The sequence below is a fragment of the Eleutherodactylus coqui genome, chromosome 12, assembly GCF_035609145.1.
Source record: "Eleutherodactylus coqui strain aEleCoq1 chromosome 12, aEleCoq1.hap1, whole genome shotgun sequence".
Classification (NCBI taxonomy): domain Eukaryota; kingdom Metazoa; phylum Chordata; class Amphibia; order Anura; family Eleutherodactylidae; genus Eleutherodactylus; species Eleutherodactylus coqui.
Window position 1 is genome coordinate 44,004,219 of NC_089848.1, and position 21,377 is coordinate 44,025,595.

Here is a 21,377-nt window from a genome sequence, read left to right on the forward strand (position 1 = left end):
TAATAAAACAATATTGCATACATCGTAAGCTCTTTGAAGTCAGGTAGTGAAAACAAGGTACATTGCATATCATGTATATATACATGCTTTGTGTATTGATACATCTATCCATGGTGTTGATATGATTCAGTATTTAGTACTCTCTTTAGGGGGTAGACCTGGACATGGCTCCCACTAATAAGTTTTAGAACATTCCTGGTGTAAAGATTGTGTTTGTTGACCCGCACCATCTTCTAACAGAACGCTATTTAACAAGGAGAAATGCAAAGTCCTACATCTGGGCAAGAAAAATGAAGAAAGCACAAACAGAATGGGAGGAATTGAGCTAAGCAGCAGCACATGTGAAAAAGACTTGTGTATAGTATTAGATCATAGACTGAACATGAGTCAACAATGTGATGCAGCAGCAAAAAAGGTAAACACAATTCTGGGATGTATTAAGAGAGGCATAGAGTCTAGATCACGTGAAAATAATTATGCCACTCTACTCTTTCTAAGGCCCCCTTGTCCACGGCCATGACGGAATATCGCTAGCGATATTCTGCCGCGGGGGAGCGAGCTGTCAGGTCTCTGCACTGAGCCTATTTGACATATCGCTATGATTCTCTGCTCACTGCATTCACTGCGTTACCCTCGGCTGGATTATCGCCGCGGATAATGCAATGAACTATCGCCTGTGGTCAGGAGCCTTTAGTCAGACCTCATCTGGAATACTGTGTCCAGTTCTGGGCACCCCACTTTAAAAAAGACAAAGACAAGTTGGAGCAAGTTCAGAGAAGAGTTACCAAGATGGTGAGCGGTCTGCAAATATTGTTCTATGAGGAACGGTTAAAGGATCTGGGAATGTTTAGCTTGCAAAAAAGAAGGCTGAGAGGAGACTTAATAGCGGTCTACAAATATCTGAAGGGCTGTCACAGTGCAGAGGGATCAGCCCTATTCTCATCTGTACAAGCAAAGACTAGAAGCAATGGGAAGAAACTGAAAGGGAGGAGACACAGATTAGATATTAGACATAGAGGGTGATCAATGAGTGGAACAGGTTACCACAGGAGGTGGCGAGTTCTCCTTCAATGGAAGTCTTCAAACAAAGACTGGACAAATATCTGTCTGGGATGATTCAGTGATCCTGAATTGAGCAGGGGGTTGGACCCAATGACCCTCGGAGGTCCATTCCAACTCTACCAATCTAGGATTGTGGCTTTATGAAATTTTTTTTTTAAGTGTAATTCCACCATTTTTGGGAGGGTCTAGTTTCTACATTGTACACACTGCAGCAAAAATGACATGATATCTTTAGTCTATGGGTCGGTACGATTACTACGGGTATCAGCCGTAAGAAACAGCAGCCAGCAGCTGCATTGTATGGAGCGGGATCGACCCCTGATCCCTCTCTACATAAACACCGAACCTCCATGACATAACTGTACATCATGGAGCGTTAATGGGTTAATACTATCAGTAAGATAAGGGGCATCTAGTACCTGCAACCAAAAAGCATTGAGTTTCCACACCTGCACAGTGCGTGTATAGGTGCTCGACAGATTCAGCTGTAATAACAATGGAGAGTGGTCAGATAGGGCGAAGAATGTCCACGGCTACAACAGCGGGCGATCAACATCATATCAGTCCTGAACAGAGTATTATATGGGCTGGAGTGGCATGTAAATGTCTGCTGGACCGGATGCATAACTCTCTATACGTCCCATAACACTGGTTCAGAAAGCAGTTGGTGCAGTCCGGCCCGTCATGTCCTAAGCTCCGAATTTATCCCGATGGGGTGGACTAGAGTATTAAAATCCCCTGTAATAACACAAGAGGCAATGGGTGCCCTTTTGCTAAACAGAAGCACCTTCCTCAGGATGTCCCCACTCTACGGGGTCTGGGACATAAATTGCAATCAGTCTACATCCAACATTAGATATAATGTAGTGTAGGCATACAAATCGGCCATCCGCATCAATAGACTGATGTACAGGTATGCTCACACCTCTACAGGGTCTTGTAAATGTTGATAGAAGGAAAAACCCACCCAGTTTAAAAGGGTCTTCCAGGCAGCGCCCGCCAGGATACACCGCGGTCGGAGCGAGAGTGCAGCTCCGACCCCTAATTACAATGAGAGCTCCACCTACAATTACAAGCGCCAGCCACTACACAAGGGTCGGAGCAGTGCTCCCACTCCGACCTTGGTGTATCCCGGCGGGCGCTGCCTGGATAGCCTCTTTAAGCTCAATGTCCCAATTATATCTGTCCTGAGAAGCATTTCCTGTAAGCCCACCATAGAAGTCAAATGGGATTTAAAGTATTGAAAAACGGCACAATATTTTGCGGCCTCGCCAGGACCCTCACATTCCACGAGACAAAGTTCACATTTGCTGCCATTGGAGAAATATAAGAAAATGAAGTTATTTAGTATTACACTGGGTACTTGGCAATGCCATGGGGATCGAAGGGCAAAGTCACAACGGACTCAAATCCACGTGTAACACAGTAGCTGAGGACACACCCGACACACCAGAAGCAATCAACACATCTTAGGCAATATTAAGGCGTGCAGGACGCACTTCTTAGAGTGCTGTCACACGGGGTGTAAATCCCGCGGAATGACCGCACAGAGACCTGCAGTGTTTTACGCATACGGTCGTGGGCAGCCCTAACAAGCAGTTCAGAAATGGCATTTTACATCTCGAGTAATTGGAGTAATGCGGTCTTCAATCTCGCTGACCCGCCCAACTGCAGCGGTGCTTTATGCATATCTTGGTGCAGAATAAGAGTACGTTTACAGATGTGACGGCAGAACTAGACAGTGTGACCGCGGAGTATATGTCATGAAATGTGGGTTCAGGGGTGGAGGGCACAGCAGCATCAGAAATACTGGCACTGGACAGTAGGCTGGATGTCTCGGGTTGCCCTCCCCGTACCGTCACCAACCTCCTCCATGCTTAGCTAGGGTGCGTGATCTGGCAAAATGTTCTAGACGGATCGCCACATCAGAAGCTTACTCAGCCGCTCTGTCTACACACCCCGTGGCACATGGTGTTCGAGCACCATCGTGGACCCGGCACTCCACTGCCACAGACAGGATAGTAGCGCTGACTGCTCCCCCAAGCTAGGCCAGGCCCTCTCGTTCAGGACATTTACATCCCGATCCGTCGGGACACTTAAATTCTGCTTTCAGAACGGACAGCAGCTTTGAAATGACTAAGGTCCATTTCACACAGACGGGTCGGATTTCGCATGCAAAAGCCCACAGCGTAATCCGGCTCTGAACCAGGCCGGCGAATGCGTGTACCTTTTTCGAATTCCTGTATTGCGGAGGGCCGCCGCCGGACATGCACAGTACAGATTTTTTTTTTTTTAATAAATCGTCAATTGTTGATGGGATGCGGGTCGGATTCTTCCATTGCCGTCCACAATCCGCACAAAAATAGAACATGCTGCGATTTTATTTCTGCGATCGGAAATCACAATGGCCATCTGCTTATGTGAATGTTCTATTCTTGTAATGGATGTAGAATACCGCAGATCATTCGCGCGGGTGATGATCGCAGATTTCGCAATTCAGGTCTGGGCGTTTGAGACCGGCTTAACAGCCGTGATCACTTACCTCTGTTGCTGAAAGATATGCGATACCTGCTGTGTATGGAGCATGTTCGGCTTCCCTTATGGGTCATATGCAGGGGATGATTATCGCTCAAAGTTTGTTCAAACTAACCAATTTGAGCGATGATCATTCAGGGTAAATGCAGGGAAATCGCTCAGGTTCTTATCACTGACTATTCAGTGAGCACATAAAACACCGCCGGATCGCTGTAGTTGCGTGTGACCGCTCCCTACCTCACATAGATGGTGAAGCACTGAGCGAGAAGCCCGCGATCCAGCGGTGACGTCTGTCAGTGTAAACGCTCTGCAGGAGCGCCAACCACCTAAGCGATTACATCAGCGCTCATCGTTTGCCCGACTGTCGGCCCGTGTAAAAGAGCCATTAGAAGAGCGCCAGGGTACGTACAGTGAGACATAGGTTAATGGGTTTAGCATGTGGTGACCGGCACAAAGCCCTAAGCCTGCGTGCACGCAACCGGGTCGGATGCCACCTGCAGGAGGCCGCTAGTGGATTCCGCCTGTGATCCCGGCCGGTGACCCTGCGTACAGCACTTGCCTGTATTGCAGATGACCACAGAGGCTTGCAGGTGGTCGTGCGCAGTACAGGGTTTTTTTGTTTGTTAGTATTTCCCGCGCCATCGCCTAGCGATAACGCGGTAGCCACAGCCCCTGTATGGTCTGCAGGTCGCCCCCACTGACATGAATTGAGGCAGTCCGTGCGGACTCAGTAGTAAAATAGAGCACACAATTTTTCTTCCATTCGCAGAATACGCAATTCGTATCTGTAAGTGTGAAGGAAAAAAAACGAAAATACATGCCTCTCAATGCTGTGTTTTACCGCAGTTAGTCCGCACAAAATCCGTAATTCAAATCCGGTCGTGTGAGAGCGGCCCGAATGCAACACAGAGCGGAAATTCGTTTCTTGCCACCACTCCACTTTGCTGATCAATATGGTGGCCATGCTAAATAAACTGACTGTAATATCTGTAGCGCTCGGCCGTCGTTATAGCGGCCGGGAGGAGCTTCCACAGTCGGCATGCCCCCCATTTCCGCATACAAATGTATAGCAGCTCCTGGTTGTACATTTACGCATCCTACGACACAACGAAAACACCGTTAAGGCAGAGAATGGCGCCGGCGAGCGTTTACCTCCATCTTTCTTCTTGTCCGTAATCTTCTTGACAAGCCATTTTTTAGTTTCGTCTTTTACGTCCTTGGCGAGTTCTATGACCACCAGCGGTCTGAATTCTAGGTCCAAGTGATGACTGTCCGCTGCCGAGCCCCTCTTCATCTTGGCGTGAGATCTGCGCAGTAACGTAAAACACACAAACGTGAGACCGCAGAACGTGATCACACGGCGAATCCATGGGTTTACATCCCCCACAACTTCCTGCTATGTGCTGCTTTTATACCGCCTGCGGCAGGAATTCTACTTTTCCGACGCGTTTGGGAAGCAGGAAAGAGGAATCCCTGCTGCCGAACGATCCTATCCCTGGACAGCGCCGGGAGGACCCCATGACTATAATGGGGTCCGCCTACTTTCCACCCAACTGCCCGGCTTTTGGACAGAACAAACAGCGATTTTTCTTCCGTATCTTCAACGGAATTTCCATAGGTAAGCTTTGGAGCCGGCACTGGCCCGGCGCACTGCCGCACATGACCGCGTATCTCTCGCATGCGCTTATGCGCAGTCTACAAGGGCTTTTTTTGTTTACATTTTCGGCTCCTTTGCAAGTCAACGGCACGTATACACGCAACCAAACACAATGTAATTATGTATGGGGCCCACGCGTTTATACACGTCCAGAGAGCACAGTGGCTCTATCACGCGGCTTCGTTAATTTTAGCGCTCGCGTATTACGCAGATCTGACACGCTAACGCGAGTTGAACTGCATAGGACGACGTAATGGATTGCCTGCGGGCGTACAGAGCCAGCGGAATACGTGGTTATCATCCGCCCGTGTGCGCCCGGCCTTACACCGGGCAGAATACAGAACAGACTGTAATAAACTGGGCTTCTACGGACGCAGCAACACAAACTTTACTCTTTTTTTCTGATAGGACAATGGAACGGGGAGGGTTAAACTTTTAAAACTGACCAATTAAAAAAAATATATATTTTTACTTTCAGCCCCCGTGACGGACTTTTACTAATGATGCTTTGATTGCTTATACAATACATTCTATTCCATGCTGACAGGCAAACATCCCTGAGCGCCGCCCCGGGCGGCCATGATGGAGAACGGCCCCCGGCAAGCTTGCCCTGGGCCAGCGGTCGGGGGGGCGGAGGACGCCTCCTCGTGCCATTGTGCCTTTTAGATGCCAATGTCAGAATTCACAGAAACATCTGAAGGATTAACAGCGGGGATTGGAATTATCAATAATCCCCATCATTGCGAGCGAGGCTCAGCTGTCAAGTACAGCCGCCACCTGCCACATACAGAGGAGGCGCGAGTTCGGAGCCCGCTGCATACAATGACACCCGGCGGCAGGAACTGAAATACAACAGAAAACTGTTTCCCCCCCCCACCATTGATTTCAATGGGGTTTACAAAAAAAACATAACCAAAATGTTTCATTTTTTTATTTACGGGATGATAGTGCAGTTTGCAGCGTTGTAAAAAAAAACAGAAACCTGACGGAACGAAAACGAACGGAAGCCTTTCCAATTTTTTTTTATTTTTAAACACCATTGAAATCAATGGGGAAAAAAAAAAACGGATGAGTTTTTTTGTTTTATTTCAGTTCCTTACCTCCAAAAATGGCGCAGAGAGCCGGAGACCCTGAACCGACTCCAACACTGGTGTGAAGGAAGACTAACTAGAACTAGCTGATAAACTACAGAGTTCTAGCCAACTTCCCATAGACCAGAACCCCCCTCGCTGTCATGGTGACTGGTGGTGCCATGACAACTGTATGCTGCAGTGACAGTACTGGGGCGATACAGCATTGTGGCGCTAGTGTGAGGTTTGGCACTCCCACCCGCCCCAGCTGAGCCCGACTTACTTCCCAGTCTGCGAGCCGCACTACTCCATCCAGACTGATGAGCACTGCAGGAGGGGACGGACTCTCAGCTGTCCGGAGCTGTCACAAGAGATAAAACATTCCTCCCTAGAGTACAACCATGTCAGCCATGTTTCTGAAGACTAAAACACGCTGTGAACTATAGGAAGAGGGCGACTGAAGGCCGCAGACGTCACCGACATTTTAGTAACCTCGTTTATCCTCTAGCGTCCAGCTTCGGCAGATGCTTAAACTGTATGGGCTCCTTACAGGGCTACTGACGTAGAGGTCATGTGACAGAATGAAAAGGGAGGAGCTTATCTCTAATGCAGGGGTATGGGAGGGAAAGAAGCAGAAGGTGCTGCTGAGATGTCTTACTGTAGGGGGAGACAGTGAGAGGACTGAGGGCCTCCATAGGGCCCTATGTGTATATCAGCTTGTGAACACACAGCGTATTTATGGACCAAAATACGCAGAGTCCTTGCGTATTTTTTTCAGACACGTATACACGCAGCTTATTTGAGCACGCAAAAAAAAACAACACAAAATCCCATTGATTTGGTGCATAAATATTAGGCAAATAGGCAGGTTTCCTGCGTATTTGGGCCTAGTGCCCACGACCATGACGGGCTCCGCAAGTGGAATTCCCCAGCGGAGTCTGTCACGGCGCCCCCAGAAACCCCATTCTCACCTCCAGATCCACTGCCCGATGTCCCGCATCCGGTGCAGACGAAGCGCCAGCAGCCTCATATGACGCGCCCACAGTGTCACATGACGTGGGCATCGGTGGGCGGGGAAGCATTTTCACGCTATCTACCGCTGTGCTACAGCGGAAGATAGCGTGACGGACGGCTTCCATTGACTGCAATGGAAGCCGTCCGCGCGTATGCCCGCAGAAAATAGAACATTCCGCGGGTGATTACGGGAGATTTCACAGGGCGGAATTCCATGATGGAGTTCCGCACCGTGCGCATTGCGCTATTAGGTTCAATAGAACCTAATAGCTGCGGGGCAACGCCCGTGGGAATTAGGCCTTACGCCCGCTCCTTAAAATCAATGGGCTACAAGGCAAATCCTCTGCACTGCGACCAGCGTTTTTGCGCACAGGCTCGTGTGAAGCTGCACAAGACGGAACACGCTGATTCCTTTTTTCAAGCGACCATAAAAAATCCGCGGCTGTGAATGACCCCCTTGAAATCAATCTATTCACTGCGTATTACGTGCGTGTAGAAAATACACGCGTACCACGCAGCATTTTTACATTCGTTTGAATAAGCCCTACGGCCCGCCTCACACGAGCGGATGCACAACTGCCTGTTTTTTCCATAATAAACAAGGCTGTTTTGCGTGTGTATCGGCGTATTTTACTGTACTTTCTCTGCCCGCAAGGTATGTTTTTTTGCGCGCAGGACACAAAAAGACGCACCGATTGAAATAGATAATTTGTTTAATGATTTCCAGACGTGTTCTTTTTCCAGCGGAATTATGTAGCGTTTCACGCATCTCCTTGTGTATTGCGCAAAACCACAAAAAAAAGAACAGATCTGGACCTCATTAGGCTAATAGTCTTTTAAATAACGGAAAGGGTGTGTCGTGAGTGCGCAAAATGTACAGTACTATGCGCAGAGACGCGCGCAAATGTACCTTGTACGTTCATGCGTAAATACGTTGAGCTGCGGGGAGCGTTTTCACGCATGCGCTTGTGTGAAGAAGCCCTCATGCAGATTACTGTGGGGAGCAAATGGAAAAATGAAACATTACGGCCGGCTTCACACTGACGATATTTGCGCATTGCGAGACAAATCCTGCATGAATATGAACCCCACACATGACTATGTTGTGGCACGTCGTATCTTTGGGCGCGCCTTGGCATCACCCATTGTATTCAGAGGGGCCGGCGGCAACATCCTCCCACAAGCTAGGTGCGCTCGAGTGTGATGCGAGGTTTTGCTTTAGAGACACTGCGCGATCCTCCGGCGCGGCTGATCACCACTTCCCCGCAGTGATATGAGGCGGCTTTAACACAAAAAGTCCTCTCATCCGTGGAGGTGCTGCATGTTGGCGCTCGTCCTCTTGAAGTTCGCCTAAGGTAGAGCACAGAAAATGCGCAATTTTCACATGTCTGAAAATCACAAGATTTATTGCGTTGGTTGAGGGGACTATTGAGTATGATGGGGGTCAGTCGCTGTCCTGTAGGAGCCCGCAGGATGCTCACCCTCCTCTGCACTACTGGGGATTTTGTTACTTTTTTTAAAAGGCATAAAAAAACATCCAATTTTTTAACGCATTTGTTTGCAGGCGCATGTGGATAGAAGAACGCAGTTATCTCCGGTGATCACAGGCGATGTCTTCCATCCTGCCGCCAACCCCAATAAACATCTTAGTACTCCACACAGTAATATTGCCCCCTGTATGGCCACACTTAGTAATTGTACCCCCAACTAGTAACAGTGCTCTAATTGGTAATAGTAACCGCACTAAGTGCCCCCAACTGCCAACAGTGTGTACTCTGTTGCCCCAACTGCCAATAGTGCCCCCTCTGTGGCCCCAACTACTAATAGTGTCTACTCTGTGCCCCCAGCTACCAATAGTGCTCTAGCTACTAATAGTGCCTACTCTGTGGCCCCAGCTGCCAATAGTGCCCCTCTGTGACCCCAACTACTAATGGTCCCCCCTTTCATTAAGCAAACTCCCCTCGACCCCTTAACCTCCAACCAGGCAGCAACACTAAAATCTTCTTCCAACTCATGCAGAAGTTCTCTCTATACAATAGCACCACATTGATCCAGAACAACTGACTCCTCCCTCGGCTCCTGCACTATGAATACAGAGCGTGCAGGAGCCGAGGGAGGAGCTGGGTTGTCCTCTATGCAGCAGCATGGAGTCCGTCCCACAACTTCTGTGTAAATTAGGAGGCTTTTAGCCGCTCCGCCAGAGGTGTCTCACAGCAGATAATTATTTTTTTACTGGCAATAAATATTCAATGGCTGAGCGCTGCTTCTGATTGGTCATAGCGCTCAGCCAATCAGAGGTAGCGTTTTCTTCTGGCGAGGATTTTTATATCCCCTGCCAGAAGAAAATGCTTTAGTACTGTGCCGGCTTCACAGAGAGAAGATGCGCCGGACCCTGGACAGCGCCGCTAGGTGATGTAGTTATTTTTATTTTTTTCACCTCGGGCTTATTTTCAGGGAAGGGCTTGTATTTCAAGCCCTTCCCCGAAAATCACTGCTGGGGTTGCCAGCCTCTCACTGCTTTCAATGGAGCCGGGTGTAGTCCCGGCTCCATTAAATTCAATGGGATAGCACTGCGATCCTCTGCCACAGCTGGTGACAGCTGTGGTAGGGAAATTCTTCATCCCTGCAGGGAGTCTCTTTGTCACTGATCCTCTCTGTATGTTGTCAGTGGGGTCGGCACTGCTGGAGGTTTCATATCCAAAGAATCCTGATGCTGCTGTTAGTTGCGTTTTGCAATTTGCTGCCCTATGTGACTGCTACCATTGAAAAGCATTGGTTCTAATAGATGCTGACTAAGCCCTCAAGGTGAGGTGAAATAGAAAAAGGCGTAATTGTACCATTTTTTCGGAGGGGTGTTTTTATGTCTTTCACAGTGCAGTAAAAAATGATGTTCTCTTTATTAGTCAGTACAATTATGTCAATGCCAAATTTATATAGTTTTCTACATTTAATTTAAAAAAAGTGCATTTTCTATTGCCATCTTTTGAACTCCATAACCTTTTACTTTTTGCATCCATGTAGCTATGTGAGGTTTCATTTTTTACAAGGTGAATGGTAACAATAGTACTATTTTGGGATACATACGACTTTTTGTTTGCTTTTTATTAAATTTCTTCTAAGGGATGACAAAAAAGTGCAGTTCTGGCAATGTGTATTTTTATCTGAATGTGTTCATTGTGTGGGATTGAAAAGGTGATATTTTAATAAATTTGACTGTTCTGGACATTGCAATACTGATTTAGATTTTTTTTCTCATTTTTTGATGCAACAATTCAGAAAAGGGGAGGGTTTTTTTTTTTGCAGTGATTAAAAAATAATAATTTTACTTATTTTTTTAGTTTTTAGTCTCCATAGGGGATTTGAATTTCCAATTGTTTGATCACTTATACAGTATACTGCAATAGTATGGTACTTCAGTATACTGTATTTTGGCCTGCATTCTGTTAAGACATGCTACAGGCATCTCTTAATAGGCAATCATAGCAGCCCTGGGGATGTCCAGAAAGTCCCAGGCTGCCATGACACCCAAAGAGCACCCTGCAATTTCATTGTGTGTGGGGGGAGGGGGGGGGGGCGTTGGGACCTTTCAAACCTTATGACGCCATTTAAATGTCTCTGTCAAAATTGCTGTGACCATGCAAACACAAGAGATAGTAAAGTGGATAATGAAGATCAATAAACATTATGCAGCTTTACCCCCAGCAAACTGGCAAGATTATATATATGTACATATATGTGTGGGGAAAATAAGTATTTGGTCAATAACAAAAGTTCATCTTAATACTTTGTTATATATCCTTTATTGGCAATGACAGAGGTCAAACATTTTCTGTAAGTCCTCACAAGGTTGGCACACACTAGTGCTGGTATGTTGGCCCATTCCTCCATGCAAATCTCCTCAAGAGCAGTGATGTTTTGGGGCTGTTGCTGGGCAACATGGACTTTCAACTCCCTACAAAGCTTTTCTATAGGGTTGAGATCTGGAGACTGGCTAGGCCACTCCAGGACCTTGAAATGCTTCTTACGATGCCACTCCTTCGTTGCCCTGGCGGTGTGCTTGGGATCATTGTCATGCTGAAAGACCCAGCCACGTTTCATCGTCAGTGCCCTTGATGATGGAAGGAGGTTTGCACTCAAAATCTCACGATACATGGCCCCATTCATTATTTCATGTATACGGATCAGTCGTCCTGGTCCCTTCGCAGAGAAACAGACCCATAGCATGATGTTGCCACCCCCATGCTTCACAGTAGGTATGGTGTTCTTTGGATGCAACTCAGCATTCTTTCTCCTCCAAACACGATGAGTTGTGTTTCTGCCAAACAGTTCTACTTTGGTTTCATCTAACCATATGACATTCTCCCAATACTCTTCTGGATCACCCAAATGCTCTTTGGCAAACTTCAGTTGGCCCCGGACATGTACTGGCTTAAGCAGGGGGACACATCTGGCACTGCAGGATCTGAGTCCCTGGAGGCGTAGTGTGTTACTGATGGTAGCCTTTGTTACGTTGGTCCCAGCTCTCTGCAGGTCATTCACTAGGTTCCCCTGTGTGGTTATGGGATTTTTGCTCACCGTTCTTGTGATCATTTTGACCCCGCGAGGTGAGATCTTGCGTGGAGCCCCAGATCGAGGGAGATTATCAGTGGTCTTGTATCTCTTCCATCTTCTAATTATTGCTCCCACAGTTGATTTCTTCACACCAAGCTGCTTGCCTATTGCAGATTCAGACTTCCCAGTCTGGTGCAGGACTACAATTTTGTTTCTGGTGTCCTTCGACAGCTCGTTGGGCTTCACCATAGTGGAGTTTGGAATGTGACTGCTTGAGGTTGTGGACAGGTGTCTTTTATACTGATAACAAGTTCAAACAGGTGCCATTACTACAGGTAACGAGTGGAGGACAGAGGAGCCTCTTAAAGAAGAAGTTACAGGTCTGTGAGACCCAGAAATCTTGCTTGTTTGTAGGTGACCAAATACTTATTTCCCACCATAATTTGCAAATAAATTTGTTAAAAATCAGACAATGTGATTTTCTGGATGTGTTTTCTCTAGAGATGAGCGAACACCAAAATGTTCGGGTGTTCGTTATTCGAAACGAACTTCCCGCGATGTTCGAGGGTTCGTTTCGAATAACGAACCCCATTGAAGTCAATGGGCGACCAGAGCATTTTTGTATTTCGCCGATGCTCGCTAAGGTTTTCATGTGTGAAAATCTGGGCAATTCAAGAAAGTGATGGGAATGACACAGAAACGGATAGGGCAGGCGAGGGGCTACATGTTGGGCTGCATCTCAAGTTCACAGGTCCCACTATTAAGCCACAATACCGGCAAGAGTGGGCCCCCCCCCCTCCCAACAACTTTTACTTCTGAAAAGCCCTCATTAGCATGGCATACCTTTGCTAAGCACCACACTAGCTACAACAAAGCACAATCACTGCCTGGATGACACTCCGCTGCCACTTCTACTGGGTTACATGCTGCCCAACCGCCCCCCCTCCCCCCCACAGCGCACACCAAAGTGTCCCTGCGCAGCCTTCAGCTGCCCTCATGCCACACCACCCTCATGTCTATTTAGAAGTGCGTCTGCCATGAGGAGGAACCGCAGGCACACACTGCAGAGGGTTGGCACGGCTAGGCAGCGACCCTCTTTAAAAGGGGCGGGGCGATAGCCCACAATGCTGTACAGAAGCAATGAGAAATATAATCCTGTGCCACCGCCATCAGGAGCTGCACACGTGGGCATAGCAATGGGGAACCTATGTGCCACACACTATTCATTCTGTCAAGGTGTCTGCATGCCCCAGTCAGACTGGTAATATGTACCTTAACAGTAACCGCGTTGGTGGTAATGTGGTGGTGACTGCGGACCTAGTAGCACGGTTGTATTTTGTTGGTTTTCGGAATGCGGCCAGGATTAAGTGGGCCGTGGCGGGGGGATGGTGTGGGGGCTCTCTTGTTGTGTCGGTAAAGGTGAAATTCTTGGACTGCCACCAGACGAACCAATGCAAAGGCATTTGCCAAGAATGTTTTCCCTGTTGGAGGAGGAGGGGGATGTTTTTGAGGCACTACGTGTCCTCTCCACGTGTCCGTGGTTATATGCACCTTAACAGTAACCGCGTTGGTGGGAAATGGCCTCGCCGCCATCATGTCTTTGGGAAGCCTCTGTTTCCACACCCCAGAGACATACCATTAGCAGCGATATAGGCAGAGCCCAGAATTCGTAACATTTCAGCCGTAGCATTAGGACAGGCCCCACTAACATATCAGTAGCAGCATTATAGGAGGAGCGCAGTCTTCGTTCCATGTCAGCAATAGTAGCACTCAAGACAGGCCCCAGTAACAATTCTGAAGCAGCAGTATAGTGGGAGCGCAGTCTTAGTTCCATTTCAGTAGCCTTAGTATAGCCAAGGCCCAAGTTACATTTATGTAGCTAAAGTGTAGGCCAACCCCACACACCTTTCTGTACCATGAGTGCAGGCGAAAAACATACAAATTGCTATGATTACACTGTAGGTGAGGGCCCCAAAAAATTGGTGTACCAACAGTACTAATGTACCTCAGTAAAAATTGGCCATGCCCAACCAAGATGGCAGGTGAATCGCTTTGGTTAATGTGGCTTAAGTGGTAACTAGGCCTGGAGGCAGCCCAGTGTAACGAAAAATTGGTTCAAGTTAAAGTTCCAACGCTTTTAAGCGCATTGAAACTTATAAAAATTGTTCAGAAAAATCATTTGAGTGAGCCTTGTGGCCCTAAGAAAAATTGCCCGTTCAGCGTGATTACGTGAGGTTTCAGGAGGAGGAGCAGGAGGAGGAGGAGGAATATTAGACACAGATTGATGAAGCAGAAATGTCCCCGTTTTGGATGGTGAGAGAGAACGTAGCTTCCATCCGCGGGTGCAGCCTACGTATTGCTTACGTATCGCTGCTGTCCGCTGGTGGAGAACAGAAGTCTGGGGAAATCCAGGCTTTGTTCATCTTGATGAGTGTTAGCCTGTCGGCACTGTCGGTTGACAAGCGGCTACGCTTATCTGTGATGATTCCCCCAGCCGCACTAAACACCCTCTCCGACAAGACGCTAGCCGCAGGACAAGCAAGCACCTCCAGGGCATACAGCGCTAGTTCAGGCCATGTGTCCAGCTTCGACACCCAGTAGTTGTAGGTGGCAGAGGCGTCACGGAGGACGGTCGTGCGATCGGCTACGTACTCCCTCACCATCCTTTTACAGTGCTCCCGCCGACTCAGCGTTGACTGGGGAGCGGTGACACAGTCTTGGTGGGGAGCCATAAAGCTGTCCAGGCCCTTAAAGACTGTTGCACTGCCTGGGATGTACATGCTGCTCGATCTCCGCACCTCCCCTGCTACCTTGCCCTCGGTACTGCGCCTTCTGCCACTAGCGCTGTCGGCTGGGAATTTTACCATCAGCTTGTCCGCAAGGGTCCTGTGGTATAGCAACACTCTCGAACCCCTTTCCTCTTCGGGAATGAGAGTGGGCAGGTTCTCCTTATAGCGTGGGTCGAGCAGTGTGTACACCCAGTAATCCGTTGTGGCCAGAATGCGTGCAACGCGAGGGTCACGAGAAAGGCATCCTAATATGAAGTCAGCCATGTGTGCCAGGGTACCTGTACGCAACACATGGCTGTCTTCACTAGGAAGATCACTGCCAGGATCCTCCTCCTCCTCCTCCTCAGGCCATACACGCTGAAAGGATGACAGGCAATCAGCCGGTGTACCGTCAGCAGCGGGCCAAGCTGTCTCTTCCCCCTCCTCCTCATCCTCCTCATGCTCCTCCTCCTCCTCCTCCTGTACGCGCTGAGAAATAGACAGGAGGGTGCCCTGACTATCCAGCGACATACTGTCTTCCCCCGGCTCTGTTTCCGAGCGCAAAGCAGCTGCCTTTATGGTTTGCAGGGAATTTCTCAAGATGCATAGCAGAGGAATGGTGACGCTAATGATTGTAGCATCGCCGCTCACCACCTGGGTAGACTCCTCAAAATTACCAAGGACATGGCAGATGTCTGCCAACCAGGCCCACTCTTCTGAAAGGAATTGAGGAGGCTGACTCCCACTGCGCCGCCCATGTTGGAGTTGGTATTCGACTATAGCTCTACGCTGTTCATAGAGCCTGGCCAACATGTGGAGCGTAGAGTTCCACCGTGTGAGCACGTTGCACAGCAGTCGGTGCACTGGCAGCTTAAAGTGATGTTGCAGGGTGCGCAGGGTGGCAGTGTCCGTGTGGGACTTGTGGAAATGTGCGCAGAGCCGGCGCGCCTTTACGAGCAGGTCTGACAAGCTTGGGTAGCTTTTCAGAAAGCGCTGAACCACCAAATTAAAGACGTGGGCCAGGCATGGCACGTGCGTGAGGCTGCTGAGCTGCAGAGCCGCCACCAGGTTACGGCCGTTGTCACACACGACCATGCCCGGTTGGAGGCTCAGCGGCGCAAGCCAGCGGTCGGTCTGCTGTGTCAGACCCTGCAGCAGTTCGTGGGCCGTGTGCCTCTTATCGCCTAAGCTGAGTAGTTTCAGCACGGCCTGCTGACGCTTGCCCACCGCTGTGCTGCCACACCGTGCGACACCGACTGCTGGCGACATGCTGCTGCTAACACATCTTGATTGCGAGACAGAGGAGGAGGAGGAGGAGGGTGCTTTAGTGGAGGAAGCATACACCTCCGCAGATACCACCACCGAGCTGGGGCCCGCAATTCTGGGGGTGGGTAGGACGTGAGCGGTCCCAGGCTCTGACTCTGTCCCAGCCTCCACTAAATTCACCCAATGTGCCGTCAGGGAGATGTAGTGGCCCTGCCCGCCTGTGCTTGTCCACGTGTCCGTTGTTAAGTGGACCTTGGCAGTAACCGCGTTGGTGAGGGCGCGTACAATGTTGCGGGAGACGTGGTCGTGCAGGGCTGGGACGGCACATCGGGAAAAGTAGTGGCGACTGGGAACTGAGTAGCGCGGGGCCGCCGCCTCCATGATACTTTTGAAGGACTCAGTTTCCACAACCCTATACGGCAGCATCTCACGGCTGATGAATTTTGCTATGCGGACGGTTAACGTTTGAGCGTGCGGGTGCGTGGCGGCGTACTTGCGCTTGCGCTCCAACAGTTGCGCAAGCGACGGCTGGACGGTGCGCTGAACTACACTGCTGGATGGGGCCGAGGACAGCGGAGATGAGGGTGTGGGTGCAGGCCATGAGGCGGTAGTGCCTGTGTCCTGAGAGGGGGGTTGCATCTCAGTGGCAGGTTGGGGCACAGGGGGAGAGGCAGGGGTGCAAACCGGAGGCGCTGAACGGCCTTCGTCCCACCTTGTGGGGTGCTTGGCCATCATATGTCTGAGCATGGTGGTGGTGGTGAGGCTGTTGGTGTTGGCTCCCCGGCTGAGCTTTGCGCGACAAAGGTTGCACACCACTGTTCGTCGGTCGTCAGGCGTCTCTGTGAAAAACTGCCAGACCTTAGAGCACCTCGGCCTCTGCAGGGTGGCATGGTGCGAGGGGGCGCTTTGGGAAACAGTTGGTGGATTATTCGGTCTGGCCCTGCCTCTACCCCTGGCCACCGCACTGCCTCTTGCAACCTGCCCTGCTGATGCCCTTGACTCCCCCTCTGAAGACCTGTCCTCCTGAGTAAGCGTTGCACACCAGGTGGGGTCAGTCACCTCATCGTCCTGCTGCTCTTCCTCCGAATCCTCTGTGCGCTGCTCCCTCGGACTTACTGCCCTTACTACTACCTCACTGCAAGACAACTGTGTCTGATCGTCATCGTCCTCCTCACCCACAGAAAGTTGTTGAGACAGTTGGCGGAAGTCCCCAGCCTCTTCCCCCGGACCCCGGGAACTTTCGAATGGTTGGGCATCAGTGACGATAAACTCCTCTGGTGGGAGAGGAACCGCTGCTGCCCAATCTAAGCAGGGGCCCGAGAACAGTTCCTGGGAGTGTTCCCGTTCCTGAGCAGGTGTCATTGTAGTGGAGTGAGGAGGCTGGGAGGAAGGAGGAGCAGCAGACAGAGGATTCGGATTTGCAGCAGTGGACGGCGCAGAACTGCGTGTTGACGATAGGTTGCTCGAAGCACTTTCTGCCATCCAGGACAGGACCTGCTCACACTGCTCATTTTCTAATAACCGTCCCCCGCGTGGACCCATTAATTGGGCGATGAATGTGGGGACGCCAGAAACGTGCCTCTCTCCTAATCGCGCAGCAGTCGGCTGCGACACACCTGGATCAGGAGCTCGGCCTGTGCCCACACCCTGACTTGGCCCTCCGCGTCCTCGGCCGCGTCCACGTCCTCTAGGCCTACCCCTACCCCTCAGCATGCTGTATTACCAGTGATTTGATTTCACAGGCAGGAAATAAATTGGCGCAAGACTGCAGGCCAAATATAATTTTTTCCCTTTTTTGAAAACGAAAGGCCCCACTGCCTCTAGTGAATGAATAATCTAAGTTTAATAACTGTGTTCTGGCCCTGCTAATGTGTCACAGAACGTGAGGGTAGCAGAGTTATTAACTCTGGCAGAGCAGGTATTTTTTTTCCCAATTAAGGAAAGCAAATGGCGAAGCCAGGAGTAAAACGTAGCTGGGTGCGTCTGATTTTTAAACGTTGCACACGCAGCCGACACGTGTGCACCGCCCTTAGGACGGACAGAGGCAGGACAAATAGAATTATTTTCAGCTTTTTTCCACCAAAAGGACCCACTGCGTATATTCAATGAACATGAGAAGTTTAATAACTGTGCTGTGGCCCTGCTAATGTGGCACAGAACTTGAGGGTAGCAGAGTTATTATAACTCTGGCAGAGCAGGTATTTTTTTTCCAAATTAAGGAAAGCAAATGGCGAAGCCAGGAGTAAACCGTAGCTGGGTGCGTCTGATTTTTAAACGTTGCACACGCAGCCGACACGTGTCCACCGCCCTTAGGACGGACAGAGGCAGGACAAATAGAATTATTTTCAGTTTTTTTCCACCAAAAGGCAGCACTGCGTATATTCAATGAACATGAGAAGTTTAATAACTGTGCTGTGGCCCTGCTAATGTGGCACAGAACGTGAGGGTAGCAGAGTTATTATAACTCTGGCAGAGCAGGTATTTTTTTCCCAATTAAGGAAAGCAAATGGCGAAGCCAGCAGTAAAACGTAGCTGGGTGCGTCTGATTTTTAAACGTTGCACACGCAGCCGACACGTGTCCACCGCCCTTAGGACGGACAGAGGCAGGTCAAATAGAATTTTTTTCACTTGTTTTACAAGCAAAAGGCCGCACTGCGTATATTCAATGAATAATAACTGTGTTGTGGCCCTGCCTACACAATTCTTTCCCTGCAGTATCAATGGAGGGTGCAATGCTCTGCAGAGGTGATTTTGAGAAGAAAAAAAATATGCAGCACAGCTAACAGCAGCCTGGACAGTACTGCACACGGTTAAATATGGCCCTAGAAAGGACCGTTGAGGTTCTTGAAGGCTACACTCACTCCTAACACTCTCCCTGCCTATGCAGCACTTCTGTCCCTAATGCCGGGTGCAACGCTCTGCAGAGCCGATTTTGAGAAGAAAAAAAATTGCCACTGCTAACAGCAGCCTGCACACAGCTATCAGTGGCCCTAATAAGGACCTTTGGGGGTCTTGAAGCCGACACTAACTACCAATTCTTTCCCTACAGCAGCTCTGGTACAAACAGCACTGTCCCTCATCTAAATCACACGGCATCTGAGGCGAACCGCGGGAGGGGCCGACTTTTATATTAGGCGGACACCTGATCTCCCCAGCCACTCACTGCAGGGGGGTGGTATAGGGCTTGAACGACGCAGGGGGAAGTTGTAATGCCTTCCCTGTCTTTCAATTGGCCAGAAAAGCGCGCTAACGTCTCAGAGATGAAAGTGAAAGTAACCCGAACACCGCATGGTGTTCGTTACGAATAACGAACATCCCGAACACCCTAATATCCGCACGGATATCAAGTTCGGACGAACACGTTCGCTCATCTCTAGTTTTCTCATGTTGTCTCTCATAGTTGAGGTCTACCTATGATGTCAATTACAGGCCTTTCATCTTTTTAAGTGGGAGAACTTGTACAATTGGTATCTGACTAAATACTCCCCCACCCCCCACTGTATATATATATATATATATATCACTATTTCTCATGAATACATATTTCCTGTACCATCAAAGTAAATAACACGAAATAACTCTGCATCTTTCTCACATGAGTTTTATTTAATATTCTATTGGAAGAAAACACATGAGGAATTCGAAAGGTCTTACTTGTAAATATTAGTATCAAGCTTTTTATACAGTCCAGTGAAAATCCGAAAAAGCTTGTTTTCTCATGTTGCCTTGTCATGCAGTCCACTCTAATTACCTATAGGTGTCACTGTAGTACAAAGAAAAGTATATGATGCAGCAGACTACTATAAACCTGAATATATGAAATGCCGCCTTACCTTATTCTCATCTACATGCTATGAAGTCATTTCTTTACCAGAGAATATGCAGTTGTAATCAAAATTATTCAACCCCCATTGCAAATTTAGGTTTTTTGACATATTTTCAGCTGCTTAAAAAAAACAACATATTAAATAGCTCAACACAACTGATAGAACAAGTGATTTATCCAATTTTAAACAAAAAATGCCACTTTTAATGACTACTGCAGTCTCAGAATTATTCAACCTTTTTAATAGAATTCTTCATAAGAACATACATTTGCAAATCAGGTGTTGTCTCAAGCACACCGGATGCAACTAATCAAGGGATTTAATTATTGTATCAGGTGTGTTTGAGATATAATATGTCAAATACCTGGACTGGCTAGGGCTTTGTTGAATCGGATGTTTGGTCACATGTTTGAAATATGGCTAATGGTTCTTTTACATGGGCCGAGCTGCCAAGTACAAGAGCAAGTTTCGTTGGCATCACTAACAGTGCTGGCGAAGTGGGGCAGGGGTAGAATGCCTCAGTTTACAGTAAGCAGACAGTCATTCAATAGTGACCGACTGCTGTTTACACTGGATGGCACATAATTCAGTTTTCTGCATGCAGAAACTGAATGACTGAACAATTCTTGTTCACTTGCTGCATTCATTTACACTGGACGATTATTGTTCAAATTCCCGCAGGAGCGCAGGAATCTGAACGATAGTCACCCCATGTAAAAGGGCCGTAAGTCAAGAGAGTGGTCCAATAAGTTAAGAGATCATTGCTTTGCACAAACAAGAAAAAGGACACGAAAAGATAGCAAAGGCCCTGAATGTTCCTAGAGATACAGTTGGAAGCATAGTAACACTGGCTGCACCACTTGGACGGGGCAGTAAGAGGCGCCATCACCAGCTGACACCAGATTCCTGAGGAGGCAGGTGGTCAAAAACTCTCGAGTGACTGCAAAAGACCTGCAGCAAAACTTGTCAGCAGGCACAGAGTTTTCTGCCTGCACAGTAAGGCGCATACTAAATGCTGAAGGTTTTCAAGCCCGAACTCCGAGATCTACACCTCCGATATGTTCAGAATCATATAAATGAGCCACAAAAGTTTTGGGATTCATTTCCATGGAGAGGTAAAATAAAAATGGAACTTTTGGGGTCTATGGATCAGGGGTATGTCTGGAGGAAGAAGAATGAAGCATGCGCTGAAAAGAACCCCCTGCCTACAGTGAAGCGTGGTGGTGGTTTGGTGATGCTCTGGGGCTACTTTGCTTCTTTTGGCACTGGAAATCTGTAGCGTGTAGAGGGTAAGATTAATGCAATCAAGTATCAGGAAATCATAATCAGGCCCCTCCATAATGTTATATGTCTGTCTCATGCCATTATCTTGCCAGCGTCTTATGTGTAGTATGCATTTGGTTTATGTGTATTGCAGTATTGAATGGGTTATATCTGGAAAATGTATCGTTTTGTGAGTCATGTAATCGTGCTACATATATGTGTTTGCAAGGTGCAGTTCAAGTTAGTATAGTCTGAGTCTACAAGTTAGTTGGAGAGAGCTGAGATCTTCTTGCAAGAGTCAGTCTAGTGTTCAGTCTGTGAAGAGTTAGAGAGACTACAGAGATCGGTCCGTGTGTGGGCCATA

At 48.5% G+C, this 21,377-nt stretch overlaps 1 protein-coding gene across 2 annotated transcripts in view; it reads right to left on the reverse strand.

Annotated features, from left to right (window-relative positions):
• The window catches only part of ANO10 (anoctamin 10), a 218,382-nt gene extending 211,699 nt beyond the window's left edge, over window positions 1-6,683 (reverse strand). The window contains exons 1-2 of one of the 2 annotated variants that reach the window (XM_066585244.1): window positions 6,608-6,683; window positions 4,750-4,904 (exon numbers count right to left, since the gene is read on the reverse strand). In XM_066585244.1, the coding sequence (XP_066441341.1) occupies window positions 4,750-4,891 (142 nt within the window). In that variant the 5' untranslated portion in view covers window positions 4,892-4,904; window positions 6,608-6,683. Of the gene's footprint in view, window positions 1-4,749; window positions 4,905-6,354; window positions 6,482-6,607 lie in introns of those variants that run through there. The other variant, XM_066585245.1, reaches the window with a different exon arrangement.
• Window positions 6,684-21,377: the final 14,694 nt, after the last annotated feature.